General features: G+C 36.1%; 1 protein-coding gene across 7 annotated transcripts in view; it reads left to right on the forward strand.

Annotated features, from left to right (window-relative positions):
* RIC8B (RIC8 guanine nucleotide exchange factor B) overlaps positions 1-16927 on the forward strand; it is a 95799-nt gene that overhangs the window by 24784 nt on the left and 54088 nt on the right. For all 7 annotated transcript variants that reach the window (XR_012121563.1, XR_005058205.2, XR_005058206.2 and 4 more), the window contains exon 3: positions 13394-14002. Coding sequence is in view for 4 of the 7 variants with exons in the window: in XM_073213789.1 (XP_073069890.1) it covers positions 13394-14002 (609 nt within the window). In the remaining 3 variants the exon portion in view is untranslated. The remainder of the gene's footprint in view (positions 1-13393; positions 14003-16927) is intronic.

Below are 16927 nucleotides of genomic sequence, written 5' to 3' on the forward strand. Positions count from 1 at the left end.
AATGGATCAAAGACCTGAATGTAAGTCATGAAACCATAAAACTCTTAGAAAAAAACATAGGCAGAAATCTCTTGGACATAAACACGAGCAACTTCTTCATGAACGTATCTCCCCGGGCAAGGGAAACAAAAACAAAAAGAAAAGTGGGACTATATCAAGCTGAAAAGCTTCTGTACAGCAAAGGACACCATCAATAGAACAAAAAGGCATCCTACAGTATGGGAGAATGTATTCACAAATGACATATCTGATATTTGTAAATGATATATCCAAAATATATAAAGAGCTCATGCACCTCAACAAACATAAAGCAAATAACCCAATTAAAAAATGGGCAGAGGATCTGAACAGACACTTCTCCAAAGAAGAAATTCATATGGCCAACAGGCACATGAAAAGAGATGCTCCACATCGCTAATCATCAGAGAAATGCAATTAAAACCACAGTGAGATATCACCTCACACCAGTTAGGATGGCCACCATCCAAAAGACAGACAACAACAAATGTTGGCGAGGTTGTGGAGAAAGGCCAACCCTCCTACACTGCTGGTGGGAATGCAAATTAGTTCAGTCATTGTGGAAAGCAGTATGGAGGTTCCTCAAAAAGCTCAAAATAGAAATACCATTTGACCCAGGAATTTCACTTCTGGGACTTTACCCTAAGAATGCAGCATCCCAGTTTGAAAAAAACAGATGCACCCCTATGTTTATTGCAGCACTATTTACAATAGCCAAGAAATGGAAGCAACCTAAGTGTCCATCAGTAGATGAATGGATAAAGAAGATGTGGTACATATACACAATGGAATATATTCAGCCATAAGAAGAAAGCAAATCCTACCATTTGCAACAACATGGATGGAGCTAGAGGGTATTATGCTCAGTGAAATAAGCCAGGCAGAGAAAGACAGGTACCAAATGATTTCACTCAATCTATGGAGTGTAAGAACAAAGAAAAAACTGAAGGAACAAAACAGCAGCAGACTCACAGAACCCAAGAATGAACTAACAGTTACCATAGAGAAAGGGACTGGGGAGGATGGGTGGGAAGGGAGGGATAAGGGGGAAAAAGGGGCATTATGATTAGCACACATAATGTAGGACAGAGGGGGGCACGGGGAGGGCAGTACAACACAGAGAAGACAAGTAGTGATTCTACAGCATCTTATTACTCTCATGGACAGTGACTAATGGGATATATGGTGGGGACTTGATAATGGAGGGAGTCTAGTAACCATAATGTTGCTCATGTAATTATACATTAATGACACCAAAAGAAAAAAAAAAAAGAACCCGGGATGGCATTAAAGACAAAGTAAGAAAATTCAAAGGAGACTGGATATAGGAAAGACTTTGATACACTGAAAAAGGCAAAAAGGCAAAGGGGTTTATAGCAATCCATGGGATCTGTATCAGCCACCAAGATAGGAGCTATGTGTGGCTGTAACAGTGTTCAGGCCCCACCCTTGTTAGTATACTATGTAACTAAACTATAATTTGTGTTAAGAACTCACTAAAGATTAAATGAGATAATGTCCCCTTATTTGGTAAGTTATAATAGGCAATAAATGATACTTATCTACTTGCCAATATATTAACTTAAAATAGTAAAATATGTTTTACATAAGTAGTGGATAAAGGTTTTTCTGAAAAATGAAGACTCCTACTACTTAAGATACAAGAGAAGCAGAGTTGGCTGGTACTATATTTGAAGAAAAAATGACAAGTTTTGACATGCCTGTTTGTGCCCTCAGTCAAAAAAGGAAGGGCAGCTAATTGGTTTTGTAAGTTTTTGTTGATACCTAAGCTATCTTTCCCATCTGTTAATGAACTCTTGTTGCAACATATCTTTCTCAGGATAGCTAATTAACAAACAAACTTGAGAACAAACTTACATAATTGTTGTTACTCTAAACTTTGTTTTAAGTCTTTTTGGCAGGATCCATGATATAGAACATAGCCAGATGGATTATATGACCGAAAAACATACATGTACAAGAAGCAAAGTTAGAGGTGAATTTAGGAAGTGAGATAAAACCTTATTTACAAGGACAGTGTCCATTAAATAAAATGTGAGATTTACCATTGCTTCCCATACTACAATTAGGAAAAAAACCCCAAAGTATATAGATACAATATTAAGCTAAATATGAATGGACCCAGCTGCATGGGTAGTCATTTAGAAAATCTCACCTTTAGCTTTTCATAAATTTGACCTCCAGAATCATTAACCTTTATTAAAAGTATATTTTAGAATTTTGGCAGTAAGTCATTAATTGTTTAATATATTTGTAAAATTCAACTTTTTAGTAAGTCTGTCTTGCATAACTGACAACATGCACTGTTCCAGCTGTTAATTATAATAAGCTTATTTTAGAATTTAATACCTCTCTTTCGCGCTCTGTCTTGTGCACATACACACACTCATATGTGCTTTATAGAGAGGGCAAAAGTTTAGAACTATCAGATTTAGGTGGCTGACCTTCAGCTCCAGTTATGAACTAAAATTAGATCCCTGTGGAATATATATCCAGTGACGTTCATCAGAGGAGAGTGTAGGCATAACCTTAAGAGACCAAGGAGGCATCATCCTAGGGATCCTGCTTTGACTACAAAATTCCTTTGACATCTGATTTTTTATCTTAAAACTTCATGTGATGTTTGTATAGTGAGCTGTAGTGCATTTATTTTCATGTTCTTCCCCACCCTCATCCATGCCCATTAAATATTTTAGTAAACCAGTGGTTAAAGAGTATACACTAGGATTGTCCTGTGACTTTATTATAAGTATCTCTGGCATTGTGCCACATCTTGCAGATGAATGTGCATAGCCTATTTTAAGAGCAGGGTCCTATCCCATCACTATAGGAGCACTGGTTGATTGGAGTTCAAGCATAAATCAAGCATGTGGCTAACTGTGGACATGATGGACAAAAGGAGGGGGAGGGAGAGCCCGTTCTTATTAAAGAGAAAGTGACAGGCTGTGAGAGGTATTTCACTACCAGTACAGAAGAACAGAAACATGAAATAATCATATAATAATAACTAGAACCATGTTTAAGGTCTTAAGTCTGAGTTAGGCAGAAAAAAATCAGTTTTCAGTATTACTTTCATAGGCCTAGCTTAATCCAGAATTGCTTTGAATGTTGGAACACCCATTTTTTCTTTATTTTTTTACACATCACCAGTAAAAGGAAAAGAGAACTGAGAATCAAGTAAGAATCTGAGTTCCCTTTCCCATTGTAGCTTTCTGTGCTACCTTAAGCAATAATTTAGCCTCTCTGGAAGTCAGTTTTTAGATCTAAAATAAAAGAACTATTCATGAGTCCTGAGTATGTTACTAGGTTTTCTTGAAAGGATTCTGTGGTCAAATATATAAAGGAAATAGCAGTTTTTAGGAATTAGTTTCTTTTCCATTGTACATCTAAGAATCTTTAATACTTTAATAAGCCTTATAAGTGTCCCAGATTTATTCTCCCACAAAATCCATTTTTTTAGAGCTTTTTGCACTGCTTAATATTTAATAATCACTATTGCCCCTTCTAACTCCTAACATCCTGATTCTAGAAATTGCACACCTTTAGTTTGGCTCTTAAGCTCTTTTCTGCCCTGTAGTTATCATAGGGTTACTGCCAAGTTGAACTCGGTGCTTGTGCTGTGTGTGTACCCTGCCCCTCTTTTCCAGCTTGAGCTGGAAAGTTATTGCATTTTCCTGTTTCTTATAAATAAAACAGACATTAGTCCTTGTCTTCTGCAATACTAACTTCCTCTGTTCACTGTTGTTTCATTATGACTTGGTTATTCAACCATTGGCCCATTTTATTGTAAATTAATCTTTAAATTTTACCAAATAAAAGCAATTTTTAAAAATCCCAGCTCATTAAATCCTTTTGATAAGCACTGATATTAAAGAGAAAACTAGATGTCAAATCCACATGTTGGTTTATTATTTCATTCAGAAAAACAAGGCTCCTTGAAGATACTGCTGTTGGCAGATGTCTTTTATTATAAGTCATATTCATGGAACGGTACAGATATAGCTCATACTGTGTATGAGCATCTCATTTAATAAAACAACACTGTGGTACAGAGGGTGTTATCTCCATTTTACACATAAGGTATCTAAAGCTCAGAAAAACCAAATAATTTTTCCAGATCTTACAGGTAAAAAATAGCCAAGTAAAATCTGCCTAACTGCAACTCATGTTCTTTATTATACCCTGTAGCCTTTTACTAAAGTGTATGGTAATACTATATATGGCACATGCATTGTAGTTATAATGTTAAATAACATTCATTGAGTATTTATTTTTTTCTAGGGTAGCACATACACATTATCTCATTTAATTCTCCTAACAACCCTTTGAAGTAGATATTATCATGCCCATCTTCCAGACAAGGAAATTAAAGAAAGCGACCAATTTATTCAAAATCATACAACTAATAAGTGGCATCTGAGGATTAAACTCAGAGCTTTAGTGACCTGTTGAATATTTGTACATAATAATGTATAGCACACTCAGTGTGTATTTGTGTGTTTACTTAGCATGTTTGACAGCATCTGTGTACTTACAAAAGAAAAAGAAATAGGTAAGTTCTGTTCCCTCCCACAAAAGATGAGAGAGATAAAAAGTCTCCATAAATCTAATTCAAGATCAGAGGTGTTAAGTACCATAAAACTAGTAGAGATGAAGTACTCTGGATTTAGAGGTGAAAAAGGCTACTTCCTGCTAGGACATGACAAATAAGATGGCATTTACCCTGAAGATAGAAATGATTTGGGAAGATCGGGGTTTAAGAAGACATCCTAAGTTCAGGAATTAATGTGAGGAAAGGAACATAGGTTCACCACAGGTAGTAGAAAGTAGGTTTCTGGGCTGGATCAAATATATTGTGACAGTAAGTAGTTGAGTATGAGTTTAGGAAAGTTGAGTTACAGGGTATCTGACCCCTTCTTAGTTAATGAGGTTGGATGCATTTATTTGAGATGCCCACTGCAGGACAGTTAAGGAGAAATGTCTACCAGGCAATACCATTTTCTTTTTGCCTACAGCTTTAGGAAGTGAGTCCCCTAATGAATGAATGATACCGCCATTAACTAAGTTGTCCAAGTTAGAAACCTGAGAGGCTCCTTGCCTCCTGTTTCTTCTCCACCCTGATATCCAGTCATTCTACCAGTCAGTCAATTCTGCTTCCTTGAAATGTCTTAGCTTTCTACTTATGTGCATATTTCAGACCTCTGTCATTTCTCACCTTGACTGTTTCTGGTTCTGTCCCCTTTCTTGTCCATTCTCCATATTACCATCAAAGTGATATTTATAAAGCACAAACCTAATGTTATGCCCTTGCATAATACCTTGCAGTGAGTTTCCTATTTCCCTCTGGATTAATTTCAAACTCATTCCCTTCATCATATAGACATGGACTAGTATATCTTCTCTTAAAAAAAGAGAGAAACAAGAAAAGCAACCTCTTTTGACTGTATATTCCTGCTTATTACCATCCCATTTCTCTGCTTCCCTTACAGCCACACGTCTTGAGAGGTATGTACTTCCCTTTCCCTCTACACTTTCTCATCTCCCAAATACTTTGCAGAAACTGCTTTTATCAGGGTCCTTGGTGATCTAGCATTGCCACTTGATTTTTCATCAGCATTTGACACAGTTGACTCTCCCTCCATAAAATACTTCCTTGTCTTGTCTTCTAGATCACCTTACTCCTAAATTTCCTCTTACCTCTACAGCTAATACCTCTCAATCTCATTTATCAGCTTCTCTTCCTCGCAGCCTCCAAGTATTGGTGTTTTTCAAGGCCCTAGCTTAGCCCTTCTTTTTTCTAGATATTTTTCTCTAGTGACCTTACCATTCCTGTAGCTCAGAGTGCTTTTACCCACATAGAAGGCAAAGCTCTGATTGCTACTTAAGACTCCAGCCACATAAATTCAACTTCATACTTGACATCTCTGTAGGCAAACTAAATGTGTCCATACAGAGTTTTCCCCAAAACCTGTTCTTCCTCCAGTCATCCCCTTCTAATAAATGGCACTATATAAGCCAGAAACTTCCCAGTCCGCCATAAACAGCAAGTACTGTCAGTTTTTTCTCAGAAGTACATATCAAACCCATCTGCTTCTCTCCCTCCCCACCTCTTCCACTGTAATTAAAGCTGCTTTTGTTCCTTTCCAACCATTTCCACACAGTGACCAGTGTGATTTTCTTAAAATTTTAATTGGAATGTATTTCTCTGTTGCTTAAACTCCTCTAGTGACTTTTCACAGCATTTAAAATCTAATCTTATCATGGCCTATAAAACTCCACATGATCTGGTGTTGGCTCACTCTTGAGTTACATCTCGCAGCACTCTGCCACTAACATCACCCACAGTGACTTTCAGGACCAGAAACACACAAGATTCTTCCTGTAATTCTTATACTCTTTGCACATTTAGCAATTTATCATCAGATCTTGGCTTAAATAATCACTTTATCTAAAGTTGATCCTTTGCCCAGTTTTCTGTGATAGCATCCAATTCATTTCCCTTATAACATTTAATAACATTTTAATTATGTATTTCTTCATTTATTTTCTATCTTCCCATTAGACCATGATCCCCATAACATAACAGAACTGTGTTTTGTTCACCACTGTACATCTGTTACAAACACAATGCCTTGAATATAGTAGATACTCAAATATTTGTTAAATGACTGATTATGAATTGAACATATATGTCTCAGGTGTCGTCTTAGATGCAACTTCCTTAGGAAGTTTTCCCTGAATTAGTTCATTTTTCTCCCATAAGATTGGATTAGGTGCCTTAGATTTGTGCTGTCATAGTTTTTGTGTGTTAATCATTGGGTGGTGATTTTGCTTCCGAGGAGACATTTGGCAATTTCTGGAGACATTTTTGATTGCCATGTTGGGTGGTGGTGGTGGGAGGCTGTATTGGCATCTAGTGGGTGGAGACTAGGGATGCTACTAAATATCCTAGAATACACAGACCATCCTCAAAGAATTATCTAGTCCAAAATGTCAGTAGTGCCAAAGCTGAGAAATTGTGACTTGGACCTAGCAGGGCACTTACCGTGGCTTGGTTTTTTTGTAATTTTCCACCACTCAATTGTAAGTTCTTTAGAGGTTTGCTGTTGTCTCTACTGTACCAAGGACATTGCCTTGGATTTATTGAATAGACACTTGGTGAGTTCTTGTTGAATGGACGAATAGATGACAAACAAAAATACAAACCAGCTATGGCATAACCAGGCCAAGTTGATCTAATTCTTGTTTTTAGATATAGAGAGTAGATGCTTAGTCACTGAGGTGAAATATTATTTCTGTACTTATGGAGTGACGGTACAAGAGGTTCTGTATGGGGCAATGAGAGGACTCATATTTCAAAGGTGCATTCTATTTAAATTTATAGCTAAGCTGTTGCAACAAAAGAACCCCAAGAAAGTAATGATTTAAAGAATGCAGGTGTTTACTACCTTTTCAAGTACCAGTTCTGAGGTGAGCAACCAGGCGGTGGATAGCCGTGCTCCATAAGTTTATTCACTGGTTCAGTTTCTTTACAAGTTGTCAAGTCAGACATTATTATCTGAGCATTGTCCTAGCCCATCACAATTACTTATGATGAAAGACCAAGGGTTTTGTTTGTTGGCTGATTTGTTGATTTTTCCCTAATTTGTGGTAGACTAGTACTTTTGTAAAATACAATAAAAAATGAATCATTAGAAGTCCTTAGATGTCACAGCAAAGTCAGATTACTGTAACAGTTTCTAAATGCATTCTCTAAATTTTCTGTACCTATCTCAACATGGTCTAGTAACAAACAGTTTGTAAGCTGGCACCAGTAGGCAGGCACTTTTGAGTAGCCCTTGTCTCAAAAGTGTTTTCTAACAACCTCTTTTGGGTTGCCATAGTATAGTGGACCAACTATAAATGTCTGTATTTTAAGCAGACATTTTTCTTTATGTGTAAAACTTGACTTTTCATTTTCTAATATTTTTAGAAATCACCTTTTAAGATGGCATGTCAATCATGATAGATCCTTCAAATGTTCACATACACTTCGTAGCATGTTTTGCTTATTTCATAGCTAAAGCCAAAGCTGATCCTAGTTTTACAGACTTACAGTGAAAAGCCTGCTATTCTGGAGCCAGAAGATAGCCTCAGAGAATCTTAATGTATGGTATAGATGAAGAAAGTGGCCCAAAAAAGTGACATGCTCAAGATCACAGTTAAATGAAAGGCAGCTATGTTTATGATCGTTGGCTTGCAGTAAAAATCACACTGGAGTCAAGTGATATGGATTGAATCCTGGCCTTCTACTTAGTAAAGTGTCTTTAGGCAATCATTTAAGGAGTTATATAGTAAGTGTTCAACAATCATTTCTTAGGTTGAGGAACATATATGAAAGTTTTTTGTAAAATGTAAAACACACTAACAATTTTAATGTAACTGTTTGAATTATGAAGTCATCCCTTCTGATGCTAAGTCCACTACTCTTTCTGGACTCTGCTGTATTTTGTGCTAGAGATTCACTTATTGGGAACAGAAGCTGTATTTAATACTGCATCTAAGTTATGTTTGTAAGTACTCTGTAGCAATGTGGAAAAATACTTGCAATTAAATTAAAAACCAAGAAGTCAGAACAAAACTGTATACACATGTTGATTGTAATTGTATGTTAAAAATGCATGTTACTGGTAATCAAGTAGATTAAGGATAAATCCTTCTGTCTACTGCATATAAAATATACTAGTTAGTATAATTATGAATGTTTTTATATTTTCTTTGATGAATTTTACATTTTAAAGAACAAATATATTTAAGTAATTTAAACGCTTCCAAAAAAGAACTATATATGAAGACACATAACTTCTGCTGCTCATATGAAAAGACTTTTTTACCCAGTGGGGCAAACTGTCCTACCAATGCATTCACAAGAATGGCCTTACTAATTCTCTCTTTCCTTCTTAGAATGGAGAAAAAGCAAGACATTAACAGACCTCTGCTAATGCTTTAGCTTTAGGAAACTTCTTAATCCAGTCAGCTTGCATTTTGGATGCTTACTGATGCTAGTTGCTCTGCTAAGGACTATAAGGATTAAGAGGAAGTTGAACGTAATAATAGTTACCATTTAAAGAGTACTTATTATGTCCCAGAGTCTATTTCACAATAGCCCCATGAGATATAGGTGATATTATTTCCATTTTACAAATGGGAAGTGAGTTCAGAGAAGTGAAATAACATGTCCAAATCACACAGTGACAAAGCCAGTATTAAACCCACGTCTTCATGATTCAAAAGCCACTGCTGTACATTTTCTTCTCTTACAGAAAAAAAGATATCCTTTCTGCCTTCATAGAGCTGTTAGTAGTTGAGGAAAACCAATAAAGAGAAAACTAACAGGCAGAATCTGCTGAGCACCAGATTATTGCTACAAATTGTGGTTTTGGGTATTACTTAGAAAGGAAGATGCTGGGGGCTGAAGTGATTAGGGAAAGCTGTGTATCAAAAGTGAATTTTAAACTTAGCTTTGGAGAATGGTTAAAACTTCAGTGGTCAGAGAGGGACAAGAACTGATACATGTAGAGGGAAGGTGATAAGAAAGCAGAAGAGCTCAATGTGAGATGATTTGGACAGAAATAAGCTAGAAGAGGGTTTGATAGGGAAATAGTATAAAATAGAAGACTCAAAAAGCAGATTAGAGGTTCCTAAATGCTAAGCTGAGGACTTTGAGATTTTTCTCTTATAGTAATATAAAGAAACCTGAAGACTTATCACATGCTAGGCACTGTTCTCAGTGCAATACATGTATGATGTCATTTAACTCTTAACAGTAAATGAGGCTAAATAACTTGACCAAAGTCACACTGTTAGAAGATAGTAGAAGGGCCAAGATTTGAACACAAGCATTTTAAATCCAGAACCCCTGTTCTTAATTACAATACTATTCTGGTTCTAGAATCCATGGTAAATTGAACAAGTTTCAAGCCTAGGACCACTAACTGTAAACAAATAATGTGCTTCACACCTGGAATAGTTTTTAACATTTAAGTTAAGAAAGGTTGTATGACCAGAAAATGACAACCTTTTCCTATTTCTACAACCCCTATACATCTTCAGGACAGTCAGAGAAATTATTTGTGCTAATGATTTTGAACTCTGCCTACTTTCCTATACTTTTCTGGTCTGTTACTTTCAGTTAACTCCTGCCCTCTGCCATCCAAGTTATGTCAGTCCATTGTCAACCATAGTTCAGTGGTTCTCCAAGTGTGGCACCCGAACTGGCAGCAGCGACATCAGTTGGAACGTTTTAAAATCCCAGTTTCTGGAGCCTCACTCAAGACCAGCAGAAACAGAAACTCTGGGAGTGAGGTGCAACATTGTTTTAACATTCCCTTTAGATGATTATGATAACATGCTGAAGTTTGAGAACCACTGCTCTAATAATACTGTGGGGTTTCAACTTAAGAGCAAACTACTAACAATTTCATGGCAATACTTGGTATTAACATTGGGGGAGCTATTTGGGATCTTACTCTTTAGTCTCTGCTGCAGGGCCCTGCAGTCTAACTTTATGCAAATAGTCATCTTTTGCTAAGCTAATGAACATTTTTAAAGGGGCTTTTTCTCATATTCTTTAATTCTTAATAATTATACTTTGTAAACATAACTAATCTTTATGACTTTAGTTCATTCCTAAAAACCCGACCTACATGAAAAGTTATTAAATCAGGAAATGTTTCCATTAATTTTAATGGAAAAAAATATGTGTTGGGTGATTATCTAAAATAGGAAAATAATTTTCAGATTAAAAAATATATCAGTAAAGGAATGAAAATGAGTTTGTGTAAATAAATACTTTGAAAGTAATTTAAAAGTTTGTACCTAAAATGTAATGTAACTATAGTTCATTGTACTTGCAAAAAGAGGAAAAGAAGACTTGATAATGAGTGGTGGCTGGTGGAGGAGGAATGCAAAGGAGTCATTCTTTGGAAGGCCCTAGAGAGTCATCAGATAGACATTAAGGCAGGTAATCTTTGGGAGTTTATGGTTATCTTGCGCTTTAAAAATAGTTACAGCACACCTGGGCCAGCCACTGCGAAACACATGAAACAGCCTCTGTTCTCAAAGACCATGGGAAAGGAGAAAGATGCCACAGCAGCTTACTGTATAAAAAGGCAAAAACTAAGTGCTTGTTGAAGACACAAATCGAAAGAGAGCAAAGGACTGAGTAGACAGGGCATGCCGAGCTAAGGAAAAGCAAAGGAAAGCCCGGGACATGGTCAGAGGACCGGAAATGAGGTTGTAGTACTTGAGAAAGAGAGGGGCGGGGACGAGAGGCATCAGTGGGAAAGGGGACACTGGGCTTATTTTAGTTGTGTTCTGTGAACAGCAGAGAGCTATGGGAAGTGTTTCAAGTGAGCAGGACATGTATTAGGAAGAATAAAATCAACTGAGAAAATAATTGCAGCACAGAAAAATACTGTTAGAGCAAAATAAAGGTGAAATATAAAAGCACCTTTGAAACAGAAGCAATGCACATACTCAGCAGATGGAGGAATCGTAAAGAATCTTACCTCTTCAGTCCTCTTGCCTGGTGTACATATGCAAAACAAAAGTTCTGATTCACTCAAATGTACATGATTTATTAATTTGTTCTTTATAACATTCTCTGAACAGAAATGATTGTTTTGAGTATAGCAATGGTATGTCTATTAAATATCATTTTTGTTATCTTTTGAGTATGTCTTTCATTTTTTTTAGGTTCTAATACAAAGTCTTGGGGGTAGAGGGGTCATTATCCAAAAAATGGTGTTAAATTTTTCAGGAGACACTAGCAAAAAGCTACTAAGAGTCATTATGTGAAGCAAGTCTTTAATGAGAAATGGCATGTTTAAGAACAACTGTGATTGAAAACTGCTTTAAAACTAGAACTCTTATCTTTTGTTGCTAGTTGATCTGCAAGCCTTTAGAAGACAGTTTTTAACTATAAATTTGTAGGCACCTCTAATGTCTTTCATGTAGCCATCTTATATCCCAGAGTTTCATAGTCCATTTGGTTTATAGCCTTAGCTTTCCATCCATGCTTTTCTCTTTTTCTTTCTTGAGTCTAAAGGTAGAAGAAGAAAGGAGTCATATTGCCTGTAGATTTTTAGTGGGATTTTATTGATAATGTTATTTTTGGTTTAGAAAGGAAGGAGATAATGATGTCTGTGTCTTATTAGATTAATAGAACTCCAAATTCACATATATAATATTTTATAATACCTTATTTATTATATATTTCTTAACTTAAATGATGTAGATTTCCCTCTTGAATATGTGGGAGCAAACATTATCTGAATTCACCCCCAGGAATATGCCACACAAGAAGTAGTGTGTAAAATGAATTTTTGTTTTGTTTTGTTTTGGTCTGGATATGAAAGAGCTGAAAATGGAGAAACTTTTTCCTGCTTTACTTATTTTTAATAATGGAGCACATTATACTTGCTCCCACCTCCAAAGTGCATTTGTTTTTAAAGAATGCTTTAATGATAGTAAGACATTAAATGAAAATCCCTTCTAGTTTTCAGGTATGGCAGGAATAGAGTTCACATTGTTATGAAAAATTTTTAGCTTATCAGGTTAATTTCCTTCCCACTTCCATTTACAGAATGTAGTACTTTTGAAGTTGACATTTCCATATTATACAACTAAGATGTTCTGAGAGGGTGCACATAGCCTGGGGTTCCTGCCAAGATCATGTTTACTTGACCCGCAGATAGCCTCTTTTTAAAGAATTAAATTCTGATGATAAGTAATACAAATTTTGTAAAATCTTATGTTAGTCATAGTTGTTTTTATAGAATATAATGGGCGAGGTGATGATCAGAGCGGAATGGTTTTACTTGCCTGCTCCACATGTGAGGTGTGAGCTTGAGGGACCCAGGAGAAGAAAGCTGGACATTGAATTTTGAGAGAACAATCAGTGGTTCTTAACTTTGGCAATGATAGAAATAATCATTAATTATTTTTCAAAAAATACAAGATAGTGTACACTTCAGGTCCATCAGCTATGATTCAGAACTGATTGTCTTCCATCCTGATATTATGTACAGTCTGATATTAAAAATCCATTGAGTACAAAGTTATGTAAGATCCCACTAATTCATTCCGGCCCAGTTTTAAGTACCTTAACCTCTCTTGCTCTCAGTTTCCATATCTATAAAGTGAAAGAAGTACACCAAATATAAGCTCTCTTTCAGTTCTGACATTTTGTGATTAAAAAAAAAAAAATCTTTTCTAGCCATATCTTGATCTTAGATTCACTGGTAGAGAAACATTCTGTTTTAAATCATTTAAGCCAAATGATGATTTATACATACTTGTTCTTGTTTTTCAGAAACTCTGTGAAGGCATATTCAAAGTCCTTGTAAAGGACATCCCAACAACCTGTCAAGTGTCCTGCCTGGAAGTTCTCCGCATTCTCTCCAGAGATAAGAAGATTTTAGTTCCTGTAACAACCAAGGAAAATATGCAGATACTGCTGCGACTAGCCAAGCTAAATGAGTCGGATGATTCTTTGGAGAAGGTGTCAGAGTTCCCCGTTATTGTGGAGTCATTAAAATGTCTGTGTAACATTGTGTTTAACAGTCAGATGGCACAGCAGCTCAGCCTGGAACTTAACCTTGCTGCAAAGCTTTGTAACCTTCTGAGAAAGTGCAAGGACCGAAAGTTCATCAACGACATTAAATGCTTTGACTTGCGCTTACTCTTCCTCCTATCACTTTTGCACACTGATATCAGGTCACAATTGCGCTATGAGCTCCAGGGACTCCCGCTGCTAACCCAGATTTTGGAAAGTGCCTTTAGCATCAAGTGGACTGATGAGTACGAATCGGCCATAGACCGTAATGGACCTCCCCTCTCACCTCAGGAGACGGACTGTGCCATTGAGGCCCTCAAAGCTCTCTTCAATGTGACAGTAGACAGTTGGAAGGTGCATAAAGAGGTAAGATTGAGGATATTCTTACCTACCTAAATTTAATTGGTCTGGGATTTCCCTATAGCTGCCTGCAAGGGAGAAATGCTAAGTTGGGAAATAGAAAACTTTCCAGTTACCCCATTAATCAGTTATGTCACTCAACATATATTTGTTAGCCATTGTAAGTCTTACTCTTTCTGTTTGTATAACATTTACCAGAAGAACAGGTTGAAGATGGACTATTGTTTAAAAGATGCCAAATATAGTTCCTTTTCTGAGTTGTGCTATGATGTGTCTTTTTTATTTTAAGAATGCCTCTTTCAAGAATAAGATTTAAATAAGATTTGAAGGGAAATGAAACAATGCCGTTCATAAAGGTATAGGTATTTTTAGTGGCTGCCATCTTAATGAAAAGATAAATCAGACTAGTTGAAATTAATCGATCAGAATTGATGTCTGCTGTATCTAAAAAGTAGAAGATGCTGTACTACCTATCACCCCAATCTCCTAGAGTGTTACTTTAAAGTATTAGATAACTGTTAGAAGTCTAGGACTACAACTAGGTAGCCATGCTTGTACCCAGTCCTGGAAAACAAGCATAATTACACCAGAGTGTGGGAAAGGGTATTTTAAAGTACTCTCATTTCTAGACTAAGATCCATTTCTGTGGCTTGGACCTTCCAACAAAGGGAAGCAGATTTGATAGTACCCACAGAACAATATGCTAAATAAGAAACTTAGTTTAAGGAAAGCAACAATTTTAAGTGAAGTAAACATAAACTCTTTTCCTTGCACTGGAGTCTTAACCGTTCACATTTGCCCTCTCTTTTTAACCTTAAATAACTGGTGAAGTTCAACTCCTGCCTTAAACAAAGAAAGAAAGAAAAGTATTTTGGTGCCAGACAAATTATCTTCTCGGACAATTGACTTTAGAACTTAAGGCCTACATTTTGCTGTGTCCATTTGAAGCAATTCTCACCATGAATAAAGATCTGTTTTTGTCAGCAGCCTTTGAAAGAATTATCACAGTGCAGTGCTATAGTGGGAATATGCAGGCATCTGAGTTTTAAAGTGCAAATAGGTCTATATTTTGAAACCAAATATTTGAAAAATCAGTCCTAACAGCTGTTTTAGATGACTGTAGTATGGTCAGTTTTTCCTGGGACTTGGCAAGAAAAAATGTGGAAAGCCCACATGCTCCATTTATGCTTTGAAACCAAATATTTGTAAGTATTTAAAATGTTATGTCTCGATGCTTATTTGGTACCTTCTATGGTTATTTTTCTTACACTGTTTGCTCTGGTGTTTTTAAGTTCTTCATTTAGTTGCAAGAGCTCTTCTGAGACTGTTGGTTTTCCATTGTTAGAGCCCATGTTATTTAATTGTGCCCCAAATAGTTTATACTACAAAAATGCCTGACAGAAAGGGCTTATAATTCAGTGGCTTCCCTTCAGTATATACGAAATGACATGTAATAAGTATCAGTAAATTGAGATTAGATCTCATTAGTGTGCTTCAGTTATAAGTAATAAGGGTGGAAGAAGCTTTAGAAAATGTTGAAGTGGCGAATACTTACTCTATGCTATGGAATGTTTATGTTCCAAAAGGATCGGTGGTCTTGAAGCAGGAATCTCAGCAGATCTAGTGCCTCTTGTGAGTGGAGGATCAGTTGATATAGCTGTTATAAAATGTGCCTAGTTAGTGTGGCTCTGGGTCATTACTGAAGTTACAAGGAATTTAACCAGTATTGAAGACAGGATCTTGCCAACACATATAGGCAAGAGTGTAGGAAGTTATCTTTAAGCCACTTGAGTCTCTATGAGTCTCCAAATTCAAATTTTAGCACACATTTAGTCAATCATTCAGTCAAATATTTAATGAACAATTGCTAGATATTATGCTGGGCGTTGTGAAATATACTGGCAAATAATTGGCATAGTTTCTGCTTTCATGCATTTTTGTTGGTGAGAAAGATAATAAGTACACAAACATATAATTCAAATTGTGTTAAGTGCTAGAAAAGAAACAATGCAATGATGGAGAATGCTTAGTATAGTCAGAGAAGACCTCTGGAGGTCTCTCCTGAGATCTGAAGACTGAGAATCATTTAGCTTATGAAGAATGGAGGGATGAACATTTCCCAGAAATTGAAGAACATGTAATAAGATGCAGAAATCTTTTAGTGAGGTATCCATAACTTAGCAAAAAGAAGATCTATAATAAGGGTACAGAGAAACTTGACAACAAGAGTCCATTTATCTGGATTTTAATATCTCTTGATTGTCAGATAAAAGACATCTTTCTCTACTTGAACAAGAAGCTAAAGAATTGTTAATACTTTAAACTGTCAACTAAAATAAAAATATATGGAAAACTTATACAGAAAAATCCAACTTTAGAATATTACTTTAACAATAACTAATATTATTTTCCTTATTATAAAAATAATTCATGCTCATTGTAGAAGATCTAAGGGGAAAAAGGCATATAAGCAATAAGAAAATACAAATTACCTAAAAACCTACCATTCAAAGATAAGCACTGTTTGTACTTATCTTTTTAACCATTCTTCATTGTCTATTATATAGAGATGTATAATTTTTTTGCAAAAATGCAGTCATTTTATAATTGTGATTTTTTTTTCACAATAAATGTTCAGGAAGAACAATGGTTTTCAAAATGTGTTCCTGAAGCCGTAAAGCTCCTGGGATGAGCCCCTGAGGTGAGCGGGCAGTGTCGCAGCCTCCCCGCCCCCACTGTACAAAGAGTGTCTTTGATCGTTGTTGTCGCTGTTGTTTCTCTTTAAATTTAGGTTGCAACTAGGTTTCATTTGGGGGGTAAAGAGTTATGTAAACTCCCCCAAAATGTAATGACCACTTTCTTCCCCTATTTATTAAGGGTGGATACATCCTAATGAAGAACTACTCTTAAGTATAGAAATACTTAATATTT

Source organism: Manis javanica, chromosome 10 (genome assembly GCF_040802235.1).
Source record: "Manis javanica isolate MJ-LG chromosome 10, MJ_LKY, whole genome shotgun sequence".
In the NCBI taxonomy this organism is placed as follows: Eukaryota; Metazoa; Chordata; class Mammalia; order Pholidota; family Manidae; genus Manis; species Manis javanica.